The following is a 23,097-nucleotide window of genomic DNA, read 5'->3' on the forward strand; positions in this document are numbered from 1 at the left end:
GTCAAGTTTGACAACACGCCCTCCGTGAATTTTGAATCACCTCGCTTGGCTAGGGCAAAAGCTCCCCTTGCAGCTCTCCAGACAGCTGGCGGTCCTCACCACCTAGCCCAGGCTCCACCTTCCGGGTGTGTGGGCCTCGCCTCGTGCGCCAGCTCATTGCCAGGGCAACCGACGCCGTGAGCGGTGCATTGTGGTCTGCAACAAAATGCAGGCGAAAGATCCTGAGGGAACCATTGAGTCCTTGGGCCAATGGGAGAATTATGGGGGCTGCGTTAAGCCAATAGGGACGTGCGGTGGGGGCGGGGCCGGTGGGAGCAGGGCGGGGCCTGAGCACTAGGCGGCGGCGGCTGGCGTGGGGCTGCTTAGATGCGCCACGGCTTCGGTAGCGATAGGAACTCTGTCTGGGCTTGAGCTGCGCCAGTACCTCCCTCAGGAGACCGTTGCAGTCGCCCAGCCGCTACCCCCACGGTGAGACTCAGGCGTCCCCGCCACCTGGCTTCACCCCCACCTGCTGGACTTCCCTCGCTGTGCGGTCCGCGCGATCCGCGTTTCCTGAAAAGTGGGGTGGGGGCGGCGTCCCGGGATGGCGCGGGCCGGGGGTGGGGAACCGGCGCTTCAGAGGCGCTCCCGGGACCCTATTCTCTGACTCCTTTCGCCGTCCTCGTCCACCAGGTAACCATGTGCGACCGAAAGGCGGTGATAAAAAATGCGGACATGTCGGAAGAGATGCAACAGGATTCGGTGGAGTGCGCTACTCAGGCGTTGGAGAAATATAATATAGAAAAGGATATTGCGGCCCACATCAAGAAGGTGAGGACCTGGTGCGCGTCATAACTTAGTTCCTTCTCCCGATCCTGCGTCCTCAAGGCATCTAGCAGAGATTCTTAGGGCTCGGGGCGTAGAGATTTCTGGAAAGAACGCAAATGGATTTTGCGCTTCTCTTGGAGACCAGACCCTCAGAGCCCTAAGTTTTTTTTTTTTTTTTTAATTACCCATCTCCTTGGGGGAAAGCGCCACCTAGCAACGGTTTCCAAGATCAGGGAGCAGCGAGCGGTTCCCCCTTCTGTAGGATTCCTGCATCGGGGATCCATCTGGGTGTTCCGGAGGGGGAGCTGCGTGGGTGCTTGCAGCCCGGCCAGAGGGAGATCTTGCCAGTCTTCCAGGGGGAATTAGTCGGCAGTTAAGGCAGTTAAGGCAAGTGGGTGGTGATAGTGGTTGGCGCCTGGGGTAGGTAGGGGTTTGGTACGTGGTAGTCAGAAACCTGGCAGAACTGCCGACTTCTCGAGCTACCTTTTGCTAGAAGAGAATGAAGCTGGCATCCTAAGCCTGGGAAGATTCCCTTCCAGTGGAGAATGGAAGATGAAAGACTTAAGATGGAACAGAAATCAATCTTTATTGACAAACGCAGCAGTATGTGCATCTAGCTTGTAGGACAGATAGTCTCCTTAGTAGACCTAACAGAGGTTTTCACACTGCATGCAATAGAAGCTAAATTTTATGTTAACTCACCATAAAAAGAATAATTTATTTTATAGAGATTATATTTGGTCTTTGCCTACACATTAGTTTAGTGAAGAAGTTGGCACAGATTTACTAGTCCCAATGCCTTTTGGAGTGGGAGAAATAGGGAAGAGTTGCTAACCTTGAGGACCAGGTAATAGGTTTAGCATCATATAGCTATGGAAAGGAGGTTTTTGGTTGTTGTTTTTTGGGGGGTGGTAGTTTAAGTTCTGATTAAAGATAAAATTTGACCAGCTTCCAACATTCTTTTCATAGAATCTTATCCCCTTAAATCTAAATTTTGATCTGCACTTGTTTGGTTTAGTTGCTAATTGAAGCTTTGTCCTTTGGAAGTCTTGTTTATAGTAGTGCAGGAGTGCAGTTAAGAATCTTTTGAAACTGGCTCAATTTTTTAGTTTTTTTGGATGCATGGCAAATGTAGTGGGAGGACAATTTAGGTCTGTTTACCCAGAGAATATAATAAAGTATAACTGCTGATGTCACCTGCTGTCAGTGAGTTAAGAATTATAGAAGATAGGAAGGTGTAATTATCATTATAACAAAGCACCCTGTCTTTGAGGCTGACCTTTCTGACTTTGGCCGCCTCAGCTCCCATTCCCATCTTAGCTCAGACTGCAAGCATGTTTGCATTAATGTACTATGTGGGCGACTTGGAGCTTAGGGAACATTCATTCTTTCATTCTAAGAATTTGCAGATGCTGCTGTTCTTCTTTTCTGCTCCTACAGGATCTGGTTTAGAACTAAAATTCTAGTTTTGTTTTTTTTTCCTTTTTTCCCAGGAGTTTGACAAGAAGTACAACCCCACCTGGCACTGCATTGTGGGGAGGAACTTCGGTAGTTACGTGACACACGAAACCAAGCACTTCATCTACTTCTACCTGGGCCAAGTGGCCATTCTTCTGTTCAAATCTGGTTAAAAGCATGGACTGTGCCACACACCAGTGATCCATCCAAAAATAAGGACTGCAGCCTAAATTCCAAATACCAGAGACTGAAATCTTTAGCCTTGCTAAGGGAACAGCTTGATCTTTGAACATTTATTGTGTTTTGTACAGGGCATTCTCTGTACTAGTTTGTTGTGGTTATAAAACAATTAGCAAAACAGCTTACATTTGTATTTATTTTCTATTCCATACTTCTGTGCCCCATGTTTTTTTCTCTCAATCCATTCCTTTAAAAAATAAATCTGTTGGAGATGTATGTGTGTGTGAAGTACAATTTGTTCAAATAACAAGATTGAAGGTGGCCTATTAATTGGGTCAGGTGACCAGGTTGGTGAGAGTGAGTTTTCAAAGTCAAATTTCTATGGAACTAGCCATTAGAGTACTCTTGAGTCTTTTTACCCATCCTGCAACAGCGGTCCATGTTAAACGCATGGCAGAGAAGTTTGATATTGTCTTATGTCTGAAGAAATGGCATTTAAGGATAGTATTCTTTCAAAAGAATATTTTGTGTTTCAAGCCTTAGTGGGGTGGATGGATGCATGTTTTGTTTGTTTTTGGTGGGGACTGGGGTTTGAACCCAGGCACTTTACAACAGTTGCCTCCCTCCTTGAGATTATAGGCCAGCCTTCTTTAAGCTTTCTATGGCTGTTAAATGGTAATAGCTCATTACAGAATTGGGAAAAGAAAATGTGCTGTGTAGGCTGTCTTCCCTGCTCCTACCCTATTCTCCCAAAGGCTACACTTAATGATAGAAGTTGGTTTGATTTTGATGGTAAGGGGGACTGATCACAAGTACATTCTACCACTGGGCTATATCCCTTTTTTGAGAAGGGGGTCTTACTAAATGGCCCAGGCCTTGAACTTGGGAACCTCCTATCTCAACCTCCACTTCCCAGGTAGATGCCTGGCTATAAGGTAGTCTTTTATTTTTGCTGGGATTTGAACCCAGGGCTTGTCATATGTAAGTGTTCTACCATTAAGCTACATCCCCAGCTCTAGAAGGTGATCCTGAAAAGGGGAAAACAAAATTTTCTGAGCAATCATCCTCCATGTTCACTTAATAAAGCTTTTGCTGGAATTTTTTACTTGCTGTACTCACTGTGTTTTAATTGGCTGTGGTCAAAGTTTTTTTTTTTTTTAATATTTTTGGTTGTAGATGGATACAATATCTTTGTTTGATTTTATGTGGTGCTGAAGATCAAACCCAGTGCCTCATACATGCTAGGCAAGCGCTCTACCACTGAGCTACAACCCCAGTCCTCAAACTGATTTCTTTAAGGAACCCAGTTGAAATTGTGGACAAGTAACCATTGCCAGGTGTGGTGCATGTTTATAATCCCAGTGACTCAGGAGGCCAAGGCAAGAGGATTGTAAATTCAAGAAAAGCCTCTGCAATTTTGGGAGATCTGTTTCAAAATAAAAAGGATTTGGAATGTAGCTCAGTGATAGAGCGCCCCTGGTTTCCATTCCCAGTAAACCCCCCCCCCCAAAGTAACCATCAAAAGTTTCCTCCCAATTTTATGGAGACCAAATAGTCTTATGAAGAGAAGCACATATGAGAGAGATTTAGCTTTTTGGTACCAGGGATTGAATTTGTGCTCTACCACAGAGCTACACCCCAGACTTTTTTTTTTGAAACAAGATCTACACTACGTTGCTGAGGGTCTCTAAATTGCTGACTGTGGCTTGGAACTAGGGGTCTTCCAACCTCAACCTCCTGAGTTGCCTTGAGTTGGTGTGTGGGCACCAGGCTTTGAGACTTGTTTTTTTGTAGATAGGGGAAAAAAAGGGGGATGGGGGCTGGGCCTAATGGTGCATGCTTGCAATCTCAGGGACTCTGCAGGCTGAGGCAGAAGGATCCCAACTTCCAGGACAGCTGTAGCAACTTAGTCCCTGTCTCAAAATTTATAAAAGGGATAGGGATGTTGCTTGGTGGTAAAGTGTCTCTGGGTTCAATCCCCGGACTACACCAAGAAACAGAGCTGAGACAACCTGTACCCATCTTGGAAAATTTCAAGACAAATCTTGACTTTTAGGTTTCCTACATAATTTTCTTTTTTTTTCAAATATTTATTTTTTAGTTGTAGTTGAACACAGTACCTTTATTTACTTTTATGTGGTGCTGAGGATTGAACCCCAGGGCCTTGCACAGGCTAGGCAAGCACTCTACCGCTGAGCCATAACCCCAACCCCTCCCACATAATTTTCACATGAGATAAGGCTTTTGTTTCAGACCTGGGATCTACAAGATGCAAGATCTATAAGAAATCTATGAGGAAAAAAAAAAAAAATCTTGAAATTTCGGAGCAACCCCTGAGGTTTCTATTACCTTTTTTTTTGCTACTGGTCCTGAACACAGGAGATTTGCCTCAAAAACCACATTCTCAGCCCTTTTTATTTACTTATTTTTTTAATAGTAACTTGTCTCTTTTTTTTAATATTCATTTTTTAGTGGCAGTTGGACACAATACTTTTATTTATTTATTTTTATATGGTGCTGAGGATCGAACCCAGGACCTCGCACATGCGAGGCAAGTGCTCTACTGCTGAGCCACAACCCCAGCCCCATATTTACTAATTTTTAAATTAATTTTTTAATTGTTGATAGACCTTATTACTTATGTGTGGTGCTAAGAATCAAACCCAGTGCCTCTCACATGCCAGGCAAATGCTCTACCACTAAACCACAATCCCGGCCCCATTTTTATTTTTTGAGACAGAGTCTAAGTTACTTGAGGACTTGCTAAATTGCTGAGGCTGATTTTGAATTTGTAATCCTATCTCAGCCACTGGAATCACTGAGATTACAAAGTTTGCACTACTGTGCATGGCTGAGTCCTAGATTTGAATTGATAAGTGATGACTCTGTCTTAGTGTGGCATTAGCTTAGTAACATCTTTGGAAGTTTGCAATTTTTTTGACCAGCACTTTTAGAATCCTAGTGAAGTTGTGCTACATTAGGACTGGAAGGGTTTCAGCGTTGGGGGTACAAAAATTTATTTTACTATTTTTTGAGGCAGTTGAGTTTTCCCCCTGCTGTCTGCAGGAAAGAAGGATAAAGTATGAGGAAGGAGACTATAATTGGGGTGATTTAGGTTTGTTTTTATGTAAACAGATTAAAAATGTTCCCATTAATCATCTCTTTTCTATCCCCTTTCTCTCTTTGGTGACCTGGCTATATTTCTATTTAAAGAACAACAAAGAATTTGGTTTCCAAATTCCTTGTTCAGTTAGCCCTACTCCAAACAGATGATCAGTCTTCAGTAATAGACCCTTGAGCTGATTCAAGACCATACAGGTAGACAATGCGAGTTCTAACCTAAGTGTTCTGTACCTTATCTACTGCCAGGAAGTTGGCAACTTTTAACTTCCATTTTTTGATTCAGATGTGAGGAAAACACATTGCTATGAAGATAAAGACTGGGTTAATGGGCTGGGGTTGTGGCTCAGCGGTAGAGTGCTTGTCTAGCGCATGTGAGGCACTGGGTTCCATCCTCAGCACCATATAAAGATAAATAAATGCCCAACTACAACTAAAAAAAAAAAATCCCACAAAATTGAGTTGATGGCTTATGAAGTTCCTTCCAGGACCCACTCTTTTCTATTTATTTCAAAACCCTATAGGCTCCAGCTGGCTGGCTGAAAACAAAATAAGCTAAGTTTTTCTAAGGTTTAGAATTTTCTCAAATGCTCTTAGCTGCTCTTATTTGAGACAGTTGTTTGTAGCTACCTATACCTGGAAGTGACAGGGCAAGATCTTGTCCCTACTGTGCTGAGCCAAGGAGCATATCTGAAGCCTCTTCAGATAACCTTGAATGAAGTTATCTATTAATTAAACTGTTAGCCAACTCAGAGATGAATTTCTACAGTATCTTTTTTTTTTTTTTTAAGCACCAGGGATTGAACCCAGGAGCACTCAGCCATCGAGCTACACCCCCAGGGTCTTGCTAAATTGCTTAAGGCCTTCCCTAATAGCTGAGGCTGGCTTTGAACTTACTTGCAATTCTCCTGCCTCAGCTTCCCCAGCCACTGGGATTACAGGCATGCACCACCATGCCCACCCCATCCACTTTTTTTTTGGAAACATGATCTTGCTAAATTGCACAGGCTGGTCTTAAGCTGGTGATCTTCCTGCCTCAGCCCCTGGAGTCACTGAGATATGTGCCCAGTTTTTATGGCCTCTTAAAAAAACAATGAACTGTAGTAAGGAGATGAGCTCTGCCCAGATCCATCCCAGAGTATTGAAGTGGGGGTTAGGCTACATAAATAGTTTTCAAACTTTTTTTTTTTTTTTTTTTGCTATTACCCTTTCTTCAAATATATTCTGACCAAGAAACTCCCTTTACAAGACATGAAAACAGGACTTTGCTAGTACATTTATTCTATCAAAAAGGACTTAGTGAGTGATTTTTATTTTTTATGGTACTGGGGCTTTGTGCATGTTCTACCATTGAGCTACACCCCTAGCCCTGTTGTTTTATATTTTATTTATTTGTTAGTACTGGGGATTAAACCCAGGGGCACTTTACCACTGAGCCACATTCTCAGCTGTTTTTACTTTTTACAGCTAAGTTGCCCAGGCTGGCTTTGAACTTGCGATCCTCCTGCCTCAGCCTTCTGAGTTGCTGGGATTACAGATGTGTGCCCCCGTGTCAGGTTTGTTTTATATTTATTTTGAGATGTGGTCTTACCAAGTTACGTAGGCTGGCTTCAAACTTGCCATCCTCCTGCCTCAGCCTCCCTGAGTAGCTGGGATTACAGGTGTATGCTACCACACCAAGCTATGAGTCCTTTTCTTTCTGACATAGTACACAATAGTGTCTTCTGGTGGAATCTCTTCCACCAGAAAGAATTGAAAGAATTTTAAAAAATGTATTTTCCTAATCATTCAAATTGTAAACTGATTTACTGGTTCAACATACAATTCAAGGTATTTTTTTTTTTTTTTTTGGTGGGGGGAATGCTGAGCATACAGCTTAGAGTCTCACAAGTGCCAAGCACAGAGTCTGCCACTGTGCTATATACCTCGGGCCCAGAATTCGAGTGTTGATTGTTAGCCTTTTGATTGGGGCTTTGGCTTCTGGCCCTAGATTCAGTCCTAGGCTGAAAGGTGATTCAGGTGCAATTAAGCTTTCTGACTCAAAATCATCATTGGGTTCAAATGATCCTTCCTTTGGGAGGCAGCACTGTTAGAAAGCTACAAATGTACCTCAAAACTGTGCTTTAGTGCTCAGTGCTAGTTTTACCTGAATCCAACAATGCATAGCTAAGAGAAGTTGGCAGGAGGTGAACCAAACAACAGACCAATGCCTTTGGGAGAAGGCCCAAGCAGCTCCTAATGAAAGCTGCAGAAAATGACAGAATTGGTTTCTTCCTCTTTGAGACTGGTTGATTCAGAACTTGAGTCCAGGGTACTTATCCTTAAGTTGCTCAGCTGCTGCCTCATCAGTCAGATTATTCTTCAGCTCCAGGCATTTAACAGGCATGACTGGTTCATGTTCCAGGATAGAAAAGGAGTTAAAGTTTGAAGCCAGAATGAATGGCCACAATGCCTGAAGTTAGACTTTCATATGTCACTTTCTGAAAACCTGCATCTTCTATCATCTCCTTGAATTCTTCCTAAAACAGAAGGATAGGTACACCAAGAATTGTCTGGATTTCAACTTTAGGCTCTTTGTTGTAAGCTACAGAAATACTGTACCTGTGATGGGAACTTTCGAATGCTCTCTACAAGGTACTGATAGGACTTCCAGTCTCCTGCAACAACCTCTCCCAGTACAGGAATGACCTGAAAGCTATATAGATCATAAAGCCTAAGCAAACAAAAAAGTCAAAAGATTAAGATTAGAATATGCTTTGGATTCATTTCCCCACACTCTATCAAAATTTTTAAAAAAGAGAAAAAAGTGCCTGAATTCTTCCCTTACGAAGCAAGGTTCTGCCTTGGGTGTGGCGCGTGCCTAAATCCCAGCAACTCAGGAGGCTGATACAGAAGGATCTCAATCTTAAATTCAAGATCAGCCTCAGCAACTTAGTGAGGCCCTCAGCAACTTAAGGAGACCCTGTCTCTAAAGAAAAAAAAAAAAAAAAGGAAGGGGGTTGGGGGCGGTGCTGGGAACATAGCTCAGTGGTAAAGTGCCCTGGGTTCAATCCCTAGTACAAACAACAACAACAACAAAAGAATCCAGGTTCTAAGAAAGGCTCAGGTCACAATTCCTCTCATGCCTAGAGGAGGCTAAGCAAATACCTGAAATAAGGGAAGTAGGGGAGAATCACAGCCAATGGGATGGAAGTCCCCTGTATTTCTCCTTTGTTAGCAAACAATACAACTTCTTTTTCCTTTTTCTCAAAAAAATAAGGGAAGTGGGTCAGGTGTAAGACCAAGAAGTATGGTGACAGGTTCAGTTAGGAAGTACCAAAAAAGTAAGAAGAGGCAGTTAATACTAGGTTCTGAATACTGCATGTGGGAAGATGGGCCTACCCAAGGTTGCCATGAGGTATCTGATTTCCCAAGTGAAGCTGAACTCCTTCACTAAAATTTTCACATAAAATTTTGATTTTTTAAATTTCAATTTTGGACTGGGGATTGATCCCAGGGGGCAATTTAACACTAAGCAACATCCCCAGCCTTTTTAAAATTTTTATTTGGTAAGGTCTCACTAAGTTGCTGGGGCTAGCTTCCAACTTTTTATTTTTTAGTATTGAGGATTTAACCCAGGGGTGCTTTACCACTGAGCTATCTCCCTAAACCCCTCCCCCTTTAAGTTGTAGATGGACATAATTCCTTTATCTTATTTATTTTCATGTGGTACTGAGGATCATACCAGTGCCTCACCCATGCTTGGCAAGTGCTTTTCCAATAAGCTACAACCCTAACCCCTCCCTAGTTCTTTTAATTTTTTTTGAAACAAGGTCTTACTAAGTTGCTTAGGGCTTCAAGAAGTTGCTGAGGTTATCCTTAAACTAGCAATCCTCCTGCCTTAGCCTCCTGAGTCACGGAGGTTTTTGGGATGCACCATTATGCCCGGCATAAAATTTCTATATTTTAAGTCAATTTCTTAAAATACCATATAAGCCAAACAAAATATATAATGTGGGCCAGCTTGGGTCTCTTCTGGCCTAAGAATCATCACTCCCAACTGCCTGACCTCTGAGGTCTTTCAGGGACACTGGGACTCAATTTTTTTTTTCAATATTTATTTTTTTAGCTGTAGTCGGACATAATACCTTTCTTTTTATTTATTTATTTATATGTGGTGCTGAGGATCGAACCCAGGGCCTTGCTCTTGCTAGGCCAGCGCTCTACTGCTGAGCCACAACCCCAGGCCTGGGACTCAATTTTTTAAGTTCATGTTATAGCTTACTGGCTATTTTCTATCCATTTTGGGGTGGAGAACCCTTTGGATAGACAATGAAGATAAAGCCCTTTTATGAATACCAACCTGGATATGAGGGGATTGTTTACTTGGCTAAACTCCAGACAGAGAAACCGCCCTCCTGGTTTCAGGACCCGATGGGCTTCTTGGAGAGCCTAAGAAAGACAAGAACAGGACACATGCTTCATCAACCTCACTCAATTCCAATGTAGCTGAGACAGTGTTAGTTTTGTGGGCATTATAAATATTAATTCCTACAAATCCCTGATTTACTCTCAGTTGGACAAAGATAACAGCAGAAATAACCCTACATATCCTAAATGCTGCCCATAACTAGAGAAGTTCACTGACTATACGGATTGGTAAAATTCCATGAAGACCAAATTTAGAATTGGGGATCAAAATCAATGGATATCTTCTTTTTCTTTGGTACTGGAGACGGAACTCAGGAGCACTCTACCACTCTTCCACTGAGCTGCAGCCTCAGTCTTTTTCAGTTTAGATTTTGAGACAGGGTCTTGCTAAGTTGCTAAAGCTGGCCTCCAGATTGTGATCCTCTTGCTTCAGTCTCCTGAGTCTCTAGGATTACAGTCATGTACTATCACACCTGGCTGGATATCCTCTTCAACATAACAATTTTACTTTAAGTAATCTTACAGAAATGCTTCTGCTGTGAAAATGTCATGAATAAGGGTAATTTGCTATTTGAATAGCACGTGATTAGAGGCATCTTAAATTAGTTATTAACAAGAGCCTGGTTAAATTAGGGAATAGCTACACAAAAGGAATCTATTCAGCTGTTTTAAAAAGGAGAAATCAGCTGGTCATGGTGGCATATGACTGTAACTCCAACATCTTGGGAGGCTGAGGCAGAGGATTACAAGTTCCAGGTCAGCCTTATCAACTTAGGGAGGCCCTCAGCAACTTAGCAAGACCCTGTCTCAACATAAAAAATAAGGCTAGGCACAGTGGCACATGCCTGCAATCCTAGCAACTCAAAAGGCTGAGGTAGGAGGATGGCAAGTTTGAGGCCAGCCTCAGCAATTTAGTAAGACCCTGTCTCAAAATAAAAAATACACAGGATTGGGAATGTAGCTCAATGGTAAAGTACCCCTGGGTTCATTTCCCTGTAAAAACAAGCAAATAAGAGGAACCAGTGTTCTTTATGTCCTAACATGGAAAAAAATATATATTTATAGATACATTATCTATATTTTTAATATATCTAATGTTATCATTTAATGTGTTATTTAAAATAAACATTTACTATTTATAATTGTAATAATCACATATTGCTTTTTTTTTGGTACTGGGAATTAAACCTAGGGACACTTTAAGACTTAGCTACATCCCCAGTCCTTTTAAATTTTTATTGTGAAAGTTGCTAAAGATCTTGCAAAAGATGCTAAGACTTGTCTTGAACTTGCAATCCTTCAAATTCCATTACAGGCATGCACCACTATGCCCAGCTAGCAAATTTTTTCTTTTTAAATATTTTTTAGTTGTCAATGGATCTTTTATTTATTAAATTTTTCTATACATGGTGTTGAGAATCGAACCCAGTTCCTCACACATGCTAGGTAAGCACTCTACCACTGAGCCACAACCCCAGCCCCTAGCAAATGTTTTGAACAGAATACTAAAATAGAAATAAAGAATTGAAGCAGATTAAGAAATGAACATTCTGTTCTCCCTGCAGAGGAACTATGAAGCTACCTTCTGACAGAATAGTACCTGAGTACATTTTTCAGTGTCAGCCTCTGATCATATCTCTGATCGTCTGTAAGCTCACACAGCTTCATAAATGAGAGGAAACAGATGAAATGCCAGGGCAAGACTAACCATCCCAAAGATGTAAATGTCAACCCAAGCAACAAACACTCCTATGGGAGCTGCTCTGTGATTTTTGACCTTTTCAATTTTATAGCTAGGCAAGTTGGCTTTTTTTTTTTTTTTTTTTTTTGTTCTAGGGATTGAACTCAGGGCCTTTCAACCACTGAGCCACATCCCCAGACCTTTTTTAAATTCTGAACAAGGGTCTTACTAAGTTGCTTAGGGCCTAAGTTGCCAAGGCTGGCTTTGAACTTCTGATCCTCCTGTCTCTACCTCCTGTTGGGATTACAGGCACATGCCACCATACCCTGTGAAAGTTGGCAATTTTAAGGAAGAAGCCTCTAAGCTTAAAATATTCACTCCACTCAAGTGCTGAACCCAGAGCAGAATCTCCTTCCCTCACCCGCTATGGATCCACTCCAGAGAACTGATTTTATTTATATATATATATATATATATATATATATATATATATATATATATATATATATATTTTTTTTTTTTTCCCCCTTCAGTATTGGAGATCAAATCCAGGGGCATTCTACCACTGAACTACATCCCCAGTCTTTTTAATTTTTTTTTTAAACAGGGCTCTTTAAATTGCCCACACTGGACTTGAAATTGCAATATTCCTGCCTCAGCCTCCAGAGTTGTTGGAATTACAAGCATGTACCATCTTGCCTGGTGCTGACAGTCACACAATCTCAGGATGCAGGCATCCATACCTGATCAATGTGTGTGACATTCCGGATCCCAAAGGCAATGGTGTAAACATCAAACTTGTCATCATCAAAGGGCAGTTCTTCAGCATCTCCCAGTACCCATGCAAGTCCTGGAAGACAAAATCAGTTTGGGGTCTCAGTTTGGGTAGCTATCTACCCTGTTGTACCCAGTGAATTACTGAACCTGAGGAATCTGTAGTCTGCCAGGCAGAACTGTGAGTAGCCTAGGCTAGCCAATTTTTTTTTTTTTTATTTTTATTTTTTTTATTTTTTTTTTATTGGTCGTTCATAACATTACATAGTTCTTAATACATCATATTACACGGTTTGATTCAAGTGGATTATGAACTCCCGCTTTTACCCCGTATGCTAGCCAATTTTTGACTAGCATCTGAAGTGGAGGCAGTTTTGTGGAACTGAGCCCTTAAATTTATGGAGTATGATACAAACTTGGTATTGTCAGAACTGAACTGTACTGAGTTGTTGGACACCTACTAGGTGTCAGCAAACTGAAGAATTGTTTGCTTTTGGGAAGACACACACACACATCTGGTATCAGAAGTGATGTCAGAAAACATGATTAACCTCTCTTCTCCATTTGATTCCTGGCCACTATCTTTACAGTCCTTCAATCTTAAGAAGTCTTTTTTTGTTTTTGCTTTTGTTTAGGACTGAACTCATGGATGTTTTATCACTGAGCTATACCCCAGGATTTTTTAGTTCTGAATTTGAGACAGGGTCTCCCTAAGTTGCCCAGGCTGACCTTGAACATGTGATCCTCCTGTCTTAGCCTTGCAAGTTGCTGGAACTACAGGCATGTGCCATCCCATCTGGCTTAATCTTAAACATTCGAAGCTGGTATCCCAGAAGTTTAGCAGGATCTGAGTCTTTCCTCCTAGGGTTTCAGAGTATAACTTGATGTTTATTTACTTATACTAAACTCAAGCATTATTTTTAAAAAATCATGCTAGGAATTGAACTCACACATGTTAGGCAAAGTGCTTTAGCCTGGGATATATACCCAGCTCCACCCTCAAGCAATTTTTATCCAACTAAGTACTTTGGATAGAACATGTGGTTAACAGTCCTGTTCTTGAAGTTAGACTGCTTGGATTCTAATACCAGATTCATCATTAGCGATATATATATATATATATATATATATATATATATATATATATATATATATATATATATATTTTTTTTTTTTTTTTTTTTTTTTCCCCCAGTGCTGGGCATCCAACCCAGAATCTTGAGCATGCTAGTCAAACAATCTACCGTTGACCCACACTCTCAGCTTTAGCTGTGTGTGTATATTTACATTTAGTACTGGGGGTTGAATTTAGGGGTACTGTATAGCTGAGTTACATCCCTAGTCTTTTCATGTTTTATTTTGAGATAGGATCTCACTAAGTTGCTGGGAGTTCTTAAAATAAATTATTTGTGGATATTAAAGAATTATTATACTGGTTCTATTGGAGTCATAGAGAAAGTGTCTAGACCCCAAGAATAGTCTTAAATTCAGAAACATACTATCTCCTCTAAGGACAATGATTTGACTTTAACGCTGTTAAATAAAAATTACAGGATGATACTATTTTGGAGTTCCTGCACTAAGTCCCCACCGACCAGGCTAAAAATAAAACTTGGAGTCACTCATACAAAAGTTCTACATCACCACGCTGAAAATAAGCTGTTTATCTGACCCTCTGAGAAACTAGAAGAAATGAGAAATAACAGCCAAATTTCTCAGTCTAGTTTTATTTTATTTGGTACTGGGAATAGGAGCCACATCCTCAGTCCTTTTTTATATTTTACTTAGAGACAGGGCATTGCTGAGTTGCTTAGGCCCTCACTATGTTGTTGAGGCTGGCTTTGAACTCATGATCCTCCTGCCTCAGACTCCCATGATGCTGGAATTACAGGTGTATGCCACCGTGCCTGGCTCCCCTTTTAATTTTTTTTATTTTGAGACAGCGTCTCACTAAATTACTTAGGTCCTCACTAAGTTGCTGATGCTGGCCTTGATCTTGCAATCCTCCTGCCTCTGCCTCCCAAATCATTGGTATTACAGTTGTGTACAACAGTGCCTGGCCCAGTTTAGTTTCAATCAGCATGGTCATGAAGTTTTCTCTGACTTTAATTCTAACAACAACAAAAAAACTGATGTAATCTGTTGTTGACCAGTCAATTATTTTTCTAATTGTTTTGGCCTTGTTTTACAAGGAGAGTAATTTCAGCTGGGCACTATGGCAGATACCTATAACCCTAGCAATTTGAGAGGCTGAGGCAAGAGGATGACAAGTTCAAGGGCAACCTCAGTACAAAGAAAGCAACTCTTATATATATGCCCCCCCCCCTCGGCCCATAACTGTGGATTTGGCCCAGGAGTGCTTAACTGAGCCACAGAGCCACATCCCCAGCCCTTTTTATTTTTTGAGACACGGACTCACTAAATTGCTGAGGCTGGTTTGAATTTGTGATCCTCTCACTTTAGCCTCCTGAGGCACTAGGATTACAGATGTGAGCCCACCGAGCTGCTTTCTTTAGCCTTTATCTGTTTATGAAACCAACATCCTGCCAGGCATAGTGGTACATGCCTGCAATATCAGCTCCTTAGGAGCCTGAAGCAGGAAGATCACAAATTTGAGGACAGCCCGGGAAATTTATCAAGATCCTGTCTCAAAATAAAAAATAAAAAAGGACTGGGGATGTGACTTGGTGGTAGAGCTCCCCTGTGTACAATCCCAGTACCACAAAAAAACAACGAAACAAAAAACTTAACCTCTTTTGCTTGGCCCATGGGAACACAATTATTATTTTTTATGGAATGAAGTGTTGCCAGAGTAAAAAATTGCAAATGACACCAATTAAGATCTTTTAACTACACTGTTGTAATTTTGTCCTTTTCACCTGTATCCAATTAGACATAAAATATAAAAAGAAGGCTAGAGGAGGCAAATGAAAACAAACTGTCCAGAAAGCAAATAAACAACATCTAACAAGAGTTTTTTGTTTGTTTGTTTTGGTATGGAGGTTGAATTTGATCCCTAATGTATGCACAAATATGTGTGTGTGTGTGTGTGTGTGTGTGTGTGTGTATCTAAAATATACAATAGTATTAGACATACAAAATTCCCTTAAATGTTAACTTTTACATCTGTTAAATAATTTCTAAGATCCCCTTACTTAGTTTCGATTTGTTTTTGCATGAAATGTTTTGCAAAAGCATTACTGGATGTTACTAAAGCAAGAAGGAAAGAAAACCATACTATGGAACACTTAATTCCTATGCAGGTACATTTTTCCTGGCTGCTGGGAGAGCTTGGAAGGCAGGCTTACTACTTAAGAGATGATTCCATAAATAGAATGTTACCTCTCATTTCAATATCTTTGTTCTCCATTCTTTAGGGTGAACACCAGGGAGACGGGAACAGGGTTATCAGAAGGAGTTAGAAAACATAGTGCCTTTGTCTAAAAACACTAGTGACTTGTCTGCCTTCTGGTTAGTGTTGATGGTTAACAAAAGAGCCCTTCATGGGGCTGGGGATGTGGCTCAAGTGGTAGCGCGCTCGCCTAGCGTGCGTGCGGCCTGGGTTCGATCCTCAGCACCACAAACAAACAAAGATGTTGTGTCTGCCGAGAACTAAGAAAAAATAAATAAATATAAAAAAAAAAAAGAGCCCTTCATCTTGGGGGCCAAGTAGGCTGTAGTTCGTCTAGGCAGCTCCTTCTGAGGGTGAGAGGAGGAGGAGGAAGAAGAATTGGGCTAAAATAACCACAGACATTCAAGCGGGCAGGAGGAAAGGACAAATGCAGGTGTTGACGTGAGGTACTTTCTTTTCTTTGTTGCCTACTGTTGCCTCTCTGTGGCTGCCTGCAGTGCCTGGCCAGCTAAGAAGAGGGCAATGCAGTGGCCTTGAAAAGCCAAGTCAATAGGGTACATCGAACAATTAAAAAAAAAAAAATCGGGGGCAGAAACATTTCAAAATATTAAAATAAATGGAAAGACAAATGTAAAATTTACATTTTCTTTCTTTCTTTTTTTTTTTTTTTTTGTTAGAGAGTTGGAATTGAACCCAGGGCCTCGCACATGCTAGGCAAATGCTCTACCCCTGAGCTACATCCGCAGCCCCCCTAAAATTTATATTTCATGCTGGAGCTCAACTGTTCCATTTTGAGTTTGTTCCATTTTGAGCTTGCAGAGGGCTCCTGCAGTCACCAATCTGCCTGATCTACTAAAGTAAGGAAACTGTTGTTGTTTTGGTACTGGGGACTGAAACCAGAGGCATTCTACCACTGAGTACATCCCTAGCCCTTTTTTGTTTTTTTCCTTTTTGTTACTGGGGATTGAACCCAGTGGTGCTCAACCATTGAGCCACATCCCCAGCCCTTTTTCATATTTTACTTAGAGACAGGGTCTCACTAAGTTATTGAGGCTGGCTTTGAATTTACAATCCTCCTTTCTCTCTTTCTTTCTCTCTCTCTCTCTTTTGGTGGTGTTGGGGATTGAACCCAGAGCTTTATGCATGCAAGGCAAGCACTCTACCAACTGAACCATATCCCCAGCCCCTGCCCCAGCCTCCTGAGCCACTGGGATTACAGGTGTGCACCACTGTGCCAGGTTCATCCCTAGCTCTTTTGATTTTTTTTTTTTTTTTTTTTTTTTTTGAGCACAGGGTCTTGCTAAATTGCTAGGCTGGCCTTGAACTTGCAATCCTCCTGTCTCAGCCTCCCAAGTTGTTGAGATTACAGGTGTATGTGAAAGTAAGGAAGTTTGAGGAGTACTGTATGGATATTTCTCTGGGTCATTTATGACCTCTGAGAAACAGATGCCAAAACAGAAGAAGGAGTAGAAAGATTTTTTCATTTTTGCTTTTCTGGTGGTGGCAGGGGCAATACTTGGGGAAGGTAAAAGGAGGAGATAGAAAGATGAAGCAGGAAAAGTCTTTAGACCTTGATGCAGCTGTAATGAGGCCTCAGTCTACTCAGTTAGGGATCTTTGGAGCTGTGTAGGCCCTGGAAACTACATAGTGCTCAGTTGTGGTCTGGGGGCTGCCAGGAAAGAGCTTGGCCTTGCTTGAAATCTGAGGGAGAGAATAAATTACTAATAGTGGAAGGGCTAACCAAGTGTAGTCTTGGGGTTGAAGGGCAAGTTTTGTCTTCACAGGAAATCTGAGCAGCTTGCTCACATTCTACATGAATCAAGCCATCCTAGTACTGATAGGGAATGGAATGAATTAAGAATAGAAATGATATGCTGAGGTCATCCTAGAGCGGCTGAGAGTTGGAAGCAAAACTTCCATTTTAGGGTCCAAGAGCTGAGATCCAAAGATTCAGCTCCAATTTAGGATCTGCCACTAAGTTTTGTGACTTGAGTAAGAACCTTAACCCTTTTGGGCTCTGGTTATATTCCCTGTCACATAGGGCTAGTCATTTTTTAGCTCAACAGGTTGCTGAAATAAATGTATAATGAATACCATAGTAATGTATAATGAATGTATAATGAATACCATAGTAATGTAGAATTAGTCACATAAACGATCTTCAACTTCTAACAATGAGTTTCTGAAAGCTGGCATAAAAAGCATTTCAAGAGTCAGGTGTGGTGGCACATGCCTGTAATCCCAGCAACTCAGAAGGCTGAGGCAGGAGCATCACAAGTTGGAGGCCAGCCTTGGCAACATAGTGAGATCTTGTTTGAAAATGAAAACTAGGGGCTGGGGATGTGGCTCAAGTGGTAGCGCGCTCGCCTGGCATGCGTGCGGCCCGGGTTCGATCCTCAGCAGCACCACATACCAACAAAGATGTTGTGTCCGCCGAGAACTAAGAAAAAATAAAATAAAATGTTAAAATTCTCTCTTTCTCTCTCTCTCTCTCCCCCTCTCTCTCTCTTAAAAAAAAAAAAAAAAAAAAAAAAAGAAAATGAAAACTAAAAAGGGCTGGGGGTGTAGGTCTGTGGCAGAGTGCCTCTGGTTTAAATTCCTAATATCAAAAAATTGGTGAGGGAGCGTTTCAGTACAAATATATAACAACAAATTTCATCAATATGTGCCCCCAAAATATGAAAAAATACCATATAATATTTTTTCAGATTTCTTTTTTTTTCCAGAGAGAGAGAGAGAGAGAGAACTTTTAAGATTTTTTTTTTTTTTTTTAAATTTTCGGCAGACACAACATGTTCATTTGTATGTGGTGCTGAGGATCGAACCCAGGCTGCACGCACGCCAGGCGAGCGCACTACCACTTGAGCCACATCCCCAGCCCCCATATAATATTTTTTAAAAAGCATTTCAATGTTATGTAATCCACCTAATTCTATAAACATACCCTGTGTCAACTTTATGTAAGACTCACCAGCTTTGTATCCTCGGTCAAACGCTTTCTGTTTTCCAATCTTTAGCATCTCCCTGTTAATGTCACAGACCATGACACGGGAGCCGCCCAGGGAATCTTCTTCATTCTGGTACTTTTTAGCAATTTCTTCCCAGGATAAATTTTGTTGGGCTCTTAACTTCCTCTTCTGCTTTCCCTGATGCTGTGCCTGAACATAATTAAGGAACCGGAATGCAATGTCACCTGTGGGAAGCCAATAGGAGGAAAGATACAAACCAAAACAGAAAAAAAAGCATTTCCTAAACCCAAAAGGAGTAACAAAAGGAGTGGATGAGTGCATGAAAATAGAAATTTCTACTTTTTTCAATGTTAACCTTTTTTTTTCCAACAATTCTTCCTTGTTTTGTTTCTACAAACATCTACGTCTCTAGCACTTTTTATATATTTTTTTATACTGGGGATTGAACACAGGGACACTTAACCACTGAACCACATTCCCAGTCCTTTTTATTTTTTGAAATAGGGCCTCGCTAAGTTGCTGAGGCTGGCTCTGAACCTGTGATTCTCCTGCCTTAGCCTCCGAAATTGCTGGGATTATAGGTGTACACCACCACACCTGGCCCATGAAATAATTTTTATAACAGAAACATAAATATATATTGATGATCTTCTGTATCTGCAGGTTCTGCATCCAAAGACTGAATCAACTATGGATCAAAAATGCAGTTAGAGGGCTGGAGTTGTACCTCAGTGGTAGAGCACTTCCCTAGCATGAGTGAGGCACTGGGTTCAATTCTCAGTACCTCATATAAATAAATTAATAAAATAAAGGCTAAATAATAATAATAATAATAATTATTATTATTATTATTATTATTATTATTATTATTATTTAGTACCAGGGATTGAATCCAGGGGCACTCAACCACTGAGCCACATCCCCAGCCCTTTTTTATATTTTATTTAGAGACAGGGCTTTGCTGAGTTGCTTAGGGCCTTGATAAATTGATGAGGCTGGCTTTGAATTTGCAATCCTCCTATCTCACCTCCCAAGTTGCTGGGATTACAGGTGTGTGCCACTGTGCTTGCCTAAGGTTAAATTGTTAAAAAAAAAAAAATGCAGTTAGAGACAGGCACAGTAGTGCGTACCTGTAATCCCACTGCCTGGAGAAGTTGGGGCTGGCAGACCACAGGTTTTGTTTGTTTTTGTATAGTGCTGGGGATTAAACCCAGGGCCTTGTATATGCAAGGCAAGCACTTTACCAACTGAGCTATATCCCTAGCCCCAGATTACAGGTTTGAGGCTAGCTAGGACTATTTAAAGAGACCCTGTCTTAATATAAAAAAGTAAAAAGGAGCCAGGTGTGGTGGCACATGCCTGTAATCCCAGAGGCTTGGGAGGCTGAAGCAGGAGGATCATGGGTTCAAAGCCAGCCTCAGCAACAGCAAAGCACTAAGGAATTCAGGGAGAACCTGTCTCTAAATAAAGGGTTGTGGATGTGGCTCAGTGGCCAAGTGTCCCTGAGTTCAATCCCTCCTGTAACCACCCCCGTCAAAAGAGTAAAAAGGGCTGGAGATGCTCACTAGTAGAGTCCCTTCAAGTTCAATCCTTAGTACCAAAAAATTATAATTAGCACTGGATGTGGGGGTGCAAACTTATAATCCTAATCACTCAGGAGACCAGGGCAGGAGGATAGCAAGTTAGAGGGACTGTGGGACTCTCCCAGGGCTCTCAGCTGGGACACAGCCGAATGGAAACGTGCTTACCCATCATGTGTGAGCCCTGGGTTCAATCTCTAGTAATAAAAAAATAAATAAACAAACAAAATGTAGTAGGCCTACAATGGTTTTGACTGTACTGAATATGTGCAGATTTTTTTTCCTGTCATCATATCCTAAACAATTAAGAATAATAATTATTTACATTACACTAGATTTCTGTTTTACAGTGCTAGGGATCAAACCTGAGGCCTCACTGCGTGCTAGTCATCAACATATGTTTTAGAAAACAGGACATTTTTCTCCCCAGATGCCCAGTGTGCAACAAATAACAAAGGACTGTGCATAACAATTAAGCTTTTGATAACTGATGTGATACCAGATTAGGTAGAAAGGGCTTCTTAGAAAGCTTACATAATGTGCTAAGAGGTTTTCTCCCCAAATAGAGAGGAAAAGTGGATTGAGGGCTAAAAAGAAGATAAAACAGGTTGGGGGTATAGCTCAGTGGTAGACCACTTGCTTGGCCATGTTCAAGGTCCTAGATTCTGTCCCACATACCAGAAATAAAGAAAAAAGATAAACCAGTCATTTAGATGGGAAAGTGTTTGGAGTCAAAAACTAGTCTTTTTACTTTGAAATTCTATTTTAACAGAAGAGTGAGAAGCACAAAACTGCTCTCCCCCCCCCCCAGTGCTAGGAATTGAACCCATGATCTTGCACATGCTAGGCAAATGGTTTATCATTGAGCTACACCCCCAGGCTTTATTACTTTGGGGGGACAAGATCTTAATTAAATTGCCCTGATTGGCCTTGAACTTGCAATCCTTATGCCTCAGTCTCCTCAGTAATTGGAATTACTGGTGTGTGCCACTGCCTTTATTTTATTCATTTATTTTTATGCAGTGCTGAGGATCGAACCCAGTGCCTCACATATGCTAGGCAAGAGCTCTACCACTGAGCCACAACGCAGCCCTAAAGCTGCTTTTGACTAATATTTTTGTAAACCCTTCTCAGATATTATAAGTATTCATATTTTCAGTTATTACCTTTGGACTAATGGTAGGTAATATGGTTTGGATGTGAGATGTCCCCTTGTATCTGGCCAGTGAAGTCTTTCTCTGTTTCCTGATCACCATGATGTGAGCTGCTTCCCTCCACCATACTCCCCCACCATGATGTTCTGCCTCACATAGAGGCCCGAGGAATGGAGCCAGCCTTCTATAGACTAAGACCTCTGAAACCTCATTCTTTTCCTCCTCTACAATTGTTTTAGTGGGGTTTTTTTAGTCACAATGGTGAAAAAGCTGACTAAAACAGTAAGTGGGCTAACTCATTCCAACAAGAGAAACTAATTTCTGTAATACATGCTCAATGGTACCTAAGGGCACCAAATTCAATATTACCTGTGCCTCCAGCAACATCGAGCAGTTGGGTCCCAGGTAATGGGTGCATCTTCCTGAGCAACAAATCCTTCCAAACACGATGGATACCAAGACTCATCATATCATTCATTACATCATACTTCTTGGCCACACTTTCAAACACCTGATAGACTGATATGAGAGAAATACACAATTGCTCTTAGTAGGAATGAGAAAATCCTACCTGGAATAAAGGAAGCTTCTGCTGCCACTCTCTGAACACGCCTGTCTTTGAAAGGTGATATTAAATAATAATGTTTGATGCCCAAATCTATACCTTAAGCGGGGTGTGGTGGTCTACATTTGTAATCCCAGTGACTTGGGAGGCGCAGGCAGGAGGATCACAATTTTGAAGCATACCTTAACAATTTAGTGAGGCCCTAAGTAACTTAGTGAGAACCTGTCTCAATATAAAAAATAGCTGGGCATGGTGGTGCACACCTGTAATCCCAATGGTTTGGGAGGCTGAGGCAGGAGGATCATGAGTTCAGAGATAGTCTGATAGATTAGCGAAGCATTTAGCAACTCAGCAAGACCCTATCTCTAAATAAAATATAAAAAAGGGCTGGGGATGTGGCTCAGTGGTTAAATACTCCTGGGTTCAATCCCCAGTACCAAAATAATAATGATGAAATTAATAATAATAATAATAATAATAATAATAATATAAAAGTGGCGGGCGGCTAAGCTCTACCGGGTCGGACAGTGGGATAATCCTTTGATGTCACGACCTTACAGACAACAGAATGAAGTTAAAAGGAGTTAAATCAACCCTTACTTGGACAGAAGAAAACCAGATCACGACTGGACAGATCCCTCCCTTCGCCCTCTCGCCCCTTTCACCTTTGCCCCCCTTCTCCTCTTCCGACACAGTCTCAAACCCAAAGTGCGTTTCCGGTGCTGGCTTCTCTTGGGACAAAAGGCGGGCGCTCAGCAGGCTCCGGGGCCAGGAACTACGAAGCCCTGGGAACCTGTAGCTCCTCATCGCGCGGGCATAACTCCATAGACCACAACTCCTGGGGGCCGCCATCTTGACAGCCGGGCGACCGGGGCCAGAGCTTACGTCATGTTACATCACCAGATGCGCGACGGAGGCCGGCTGGAGACAGTGTGTATTGGAACGCCCCTGGAATCAGATGTTAAAGAGGCATGGACTGATCTCTGGGACCCAGAAGCTACTTTCTCTTTGAACATGCATCCGAAAGCCCTTCCTATCTCTTTTCCC

General features: G+C 41.6%; 2 protein-coding genes across 2 annotated transcripts; one reads left to right on the forward strand and one right to left on the reverse strand.

Annotated features, from left to right (window-relative positions):
* The first annotated feature begins 352 nt into the window (after nucleotides 1-352).
* Nucleotides 353-6,038, forward strand: Dynll1 (dynein light chain LC8-type 1). The gene is made up of 3 exons (XM_026403401.2): nucleotides 353-468; nucleotides 673-810; nucleotides 2,301-6,038. Exons 2-3 carry the CDS (start codon nucleotides 679-681, stop codon nucleotides 2,436-2,438), a joined length of 270 nt encoding a protein of 89 aa, XP_026259186.1. The 5' UTR covers nucleotides 353-468; nucleotides 673-678; the 3' UTR covers nucleotides 2,439-6,038.
* Coq5 (coenzyme Q5, methyltransferase) lies at nucleotides 3,582-22,929 on the reverse strand. Its single transcript, XM_026403396.2, has 7 exons — nucleotides 22,716-22,929; nucleotides 21,855-22,004; nucleotides 18,754-18,975; nucleotides 12,400-12,506; nucleotides 9,908-9,996; nucleotides 8,167-8,278; nucleotides 3,582-8,084 (listed from the first exon to the last, which is right to left on the reverse strand). The coding sequence occupies exons 1-7, from the start codon at nucleotides 22,900-22,902 to the stop codon at nucleotides 7,983-7,985; spliced, it is 969 nt and encodes a 322-aa protein (XP_026259181.1). The 5' UTR covers nucleotides 22,903-22,929; the 3' UTR covers nucleotides 3,582-7,982.
* Between the last annotated feature and the right edge of the window lie 168 nt (nucleotides 22,930-23,097).

This window comes from Urocitellus parryii, chromosome 3 (assembly GCF_045843805.1).
Source record: "Urocitellus parryii isolate mUroPar1 chromosome 3, mUroPar1.hap1, whole genome shotgun sequence".
In the NCBI taxonomy this organism is placed as follows: Eukaryota; Metazoa; Chordata; class Mammalia; order Rodentia; family Sciuridae; genus Urocitellus; species Urocitellus parryii.

What these genes read in the sequence shown, in the direction of transcription:
- Dynll1 (XM_026403401.2), top strand. Translation starts at nt 679, where the DNA reads ATGTGCGACCGAAAGGCGGTGATAAAAAATGCGGACATGTCGGAAGAG. An exon ending in TTGCGGCCCACATCAAGAAG is followed by an intron (nt 811 to 2,300) that starts GTGAGGACCTGG and finishes CTTTTTTCCCAG; the next exon opens with GAGTTTGACAAGAAGTACAA.
- Coq5 (XM_026403396.2), bottom strand. Translation starts at nt 22,902, where the DNA reads ATGGCGGCCCCCAGGAGTTGTGGTCTATGGAGTTATGCCCGCGCGATG. An exon ending in CGATGTTGCTGGAGGCACAG is followed by an intron (nt 18,976 to 21,854) that starts GTAATATTGAAT and finishes GGCTTCCCACAG; the next exon opens with GTGACATTGCATTCCGGTTC. An exon ending in TTCGAAAGTTCCCATCACAG is followed by an intron (nt 8,085 to 8,166) that starts GTACAGTATTTC and finishes CTTCTGTTTTAG; the next exon opens with GAAGAATTCAAGGAGATGAT.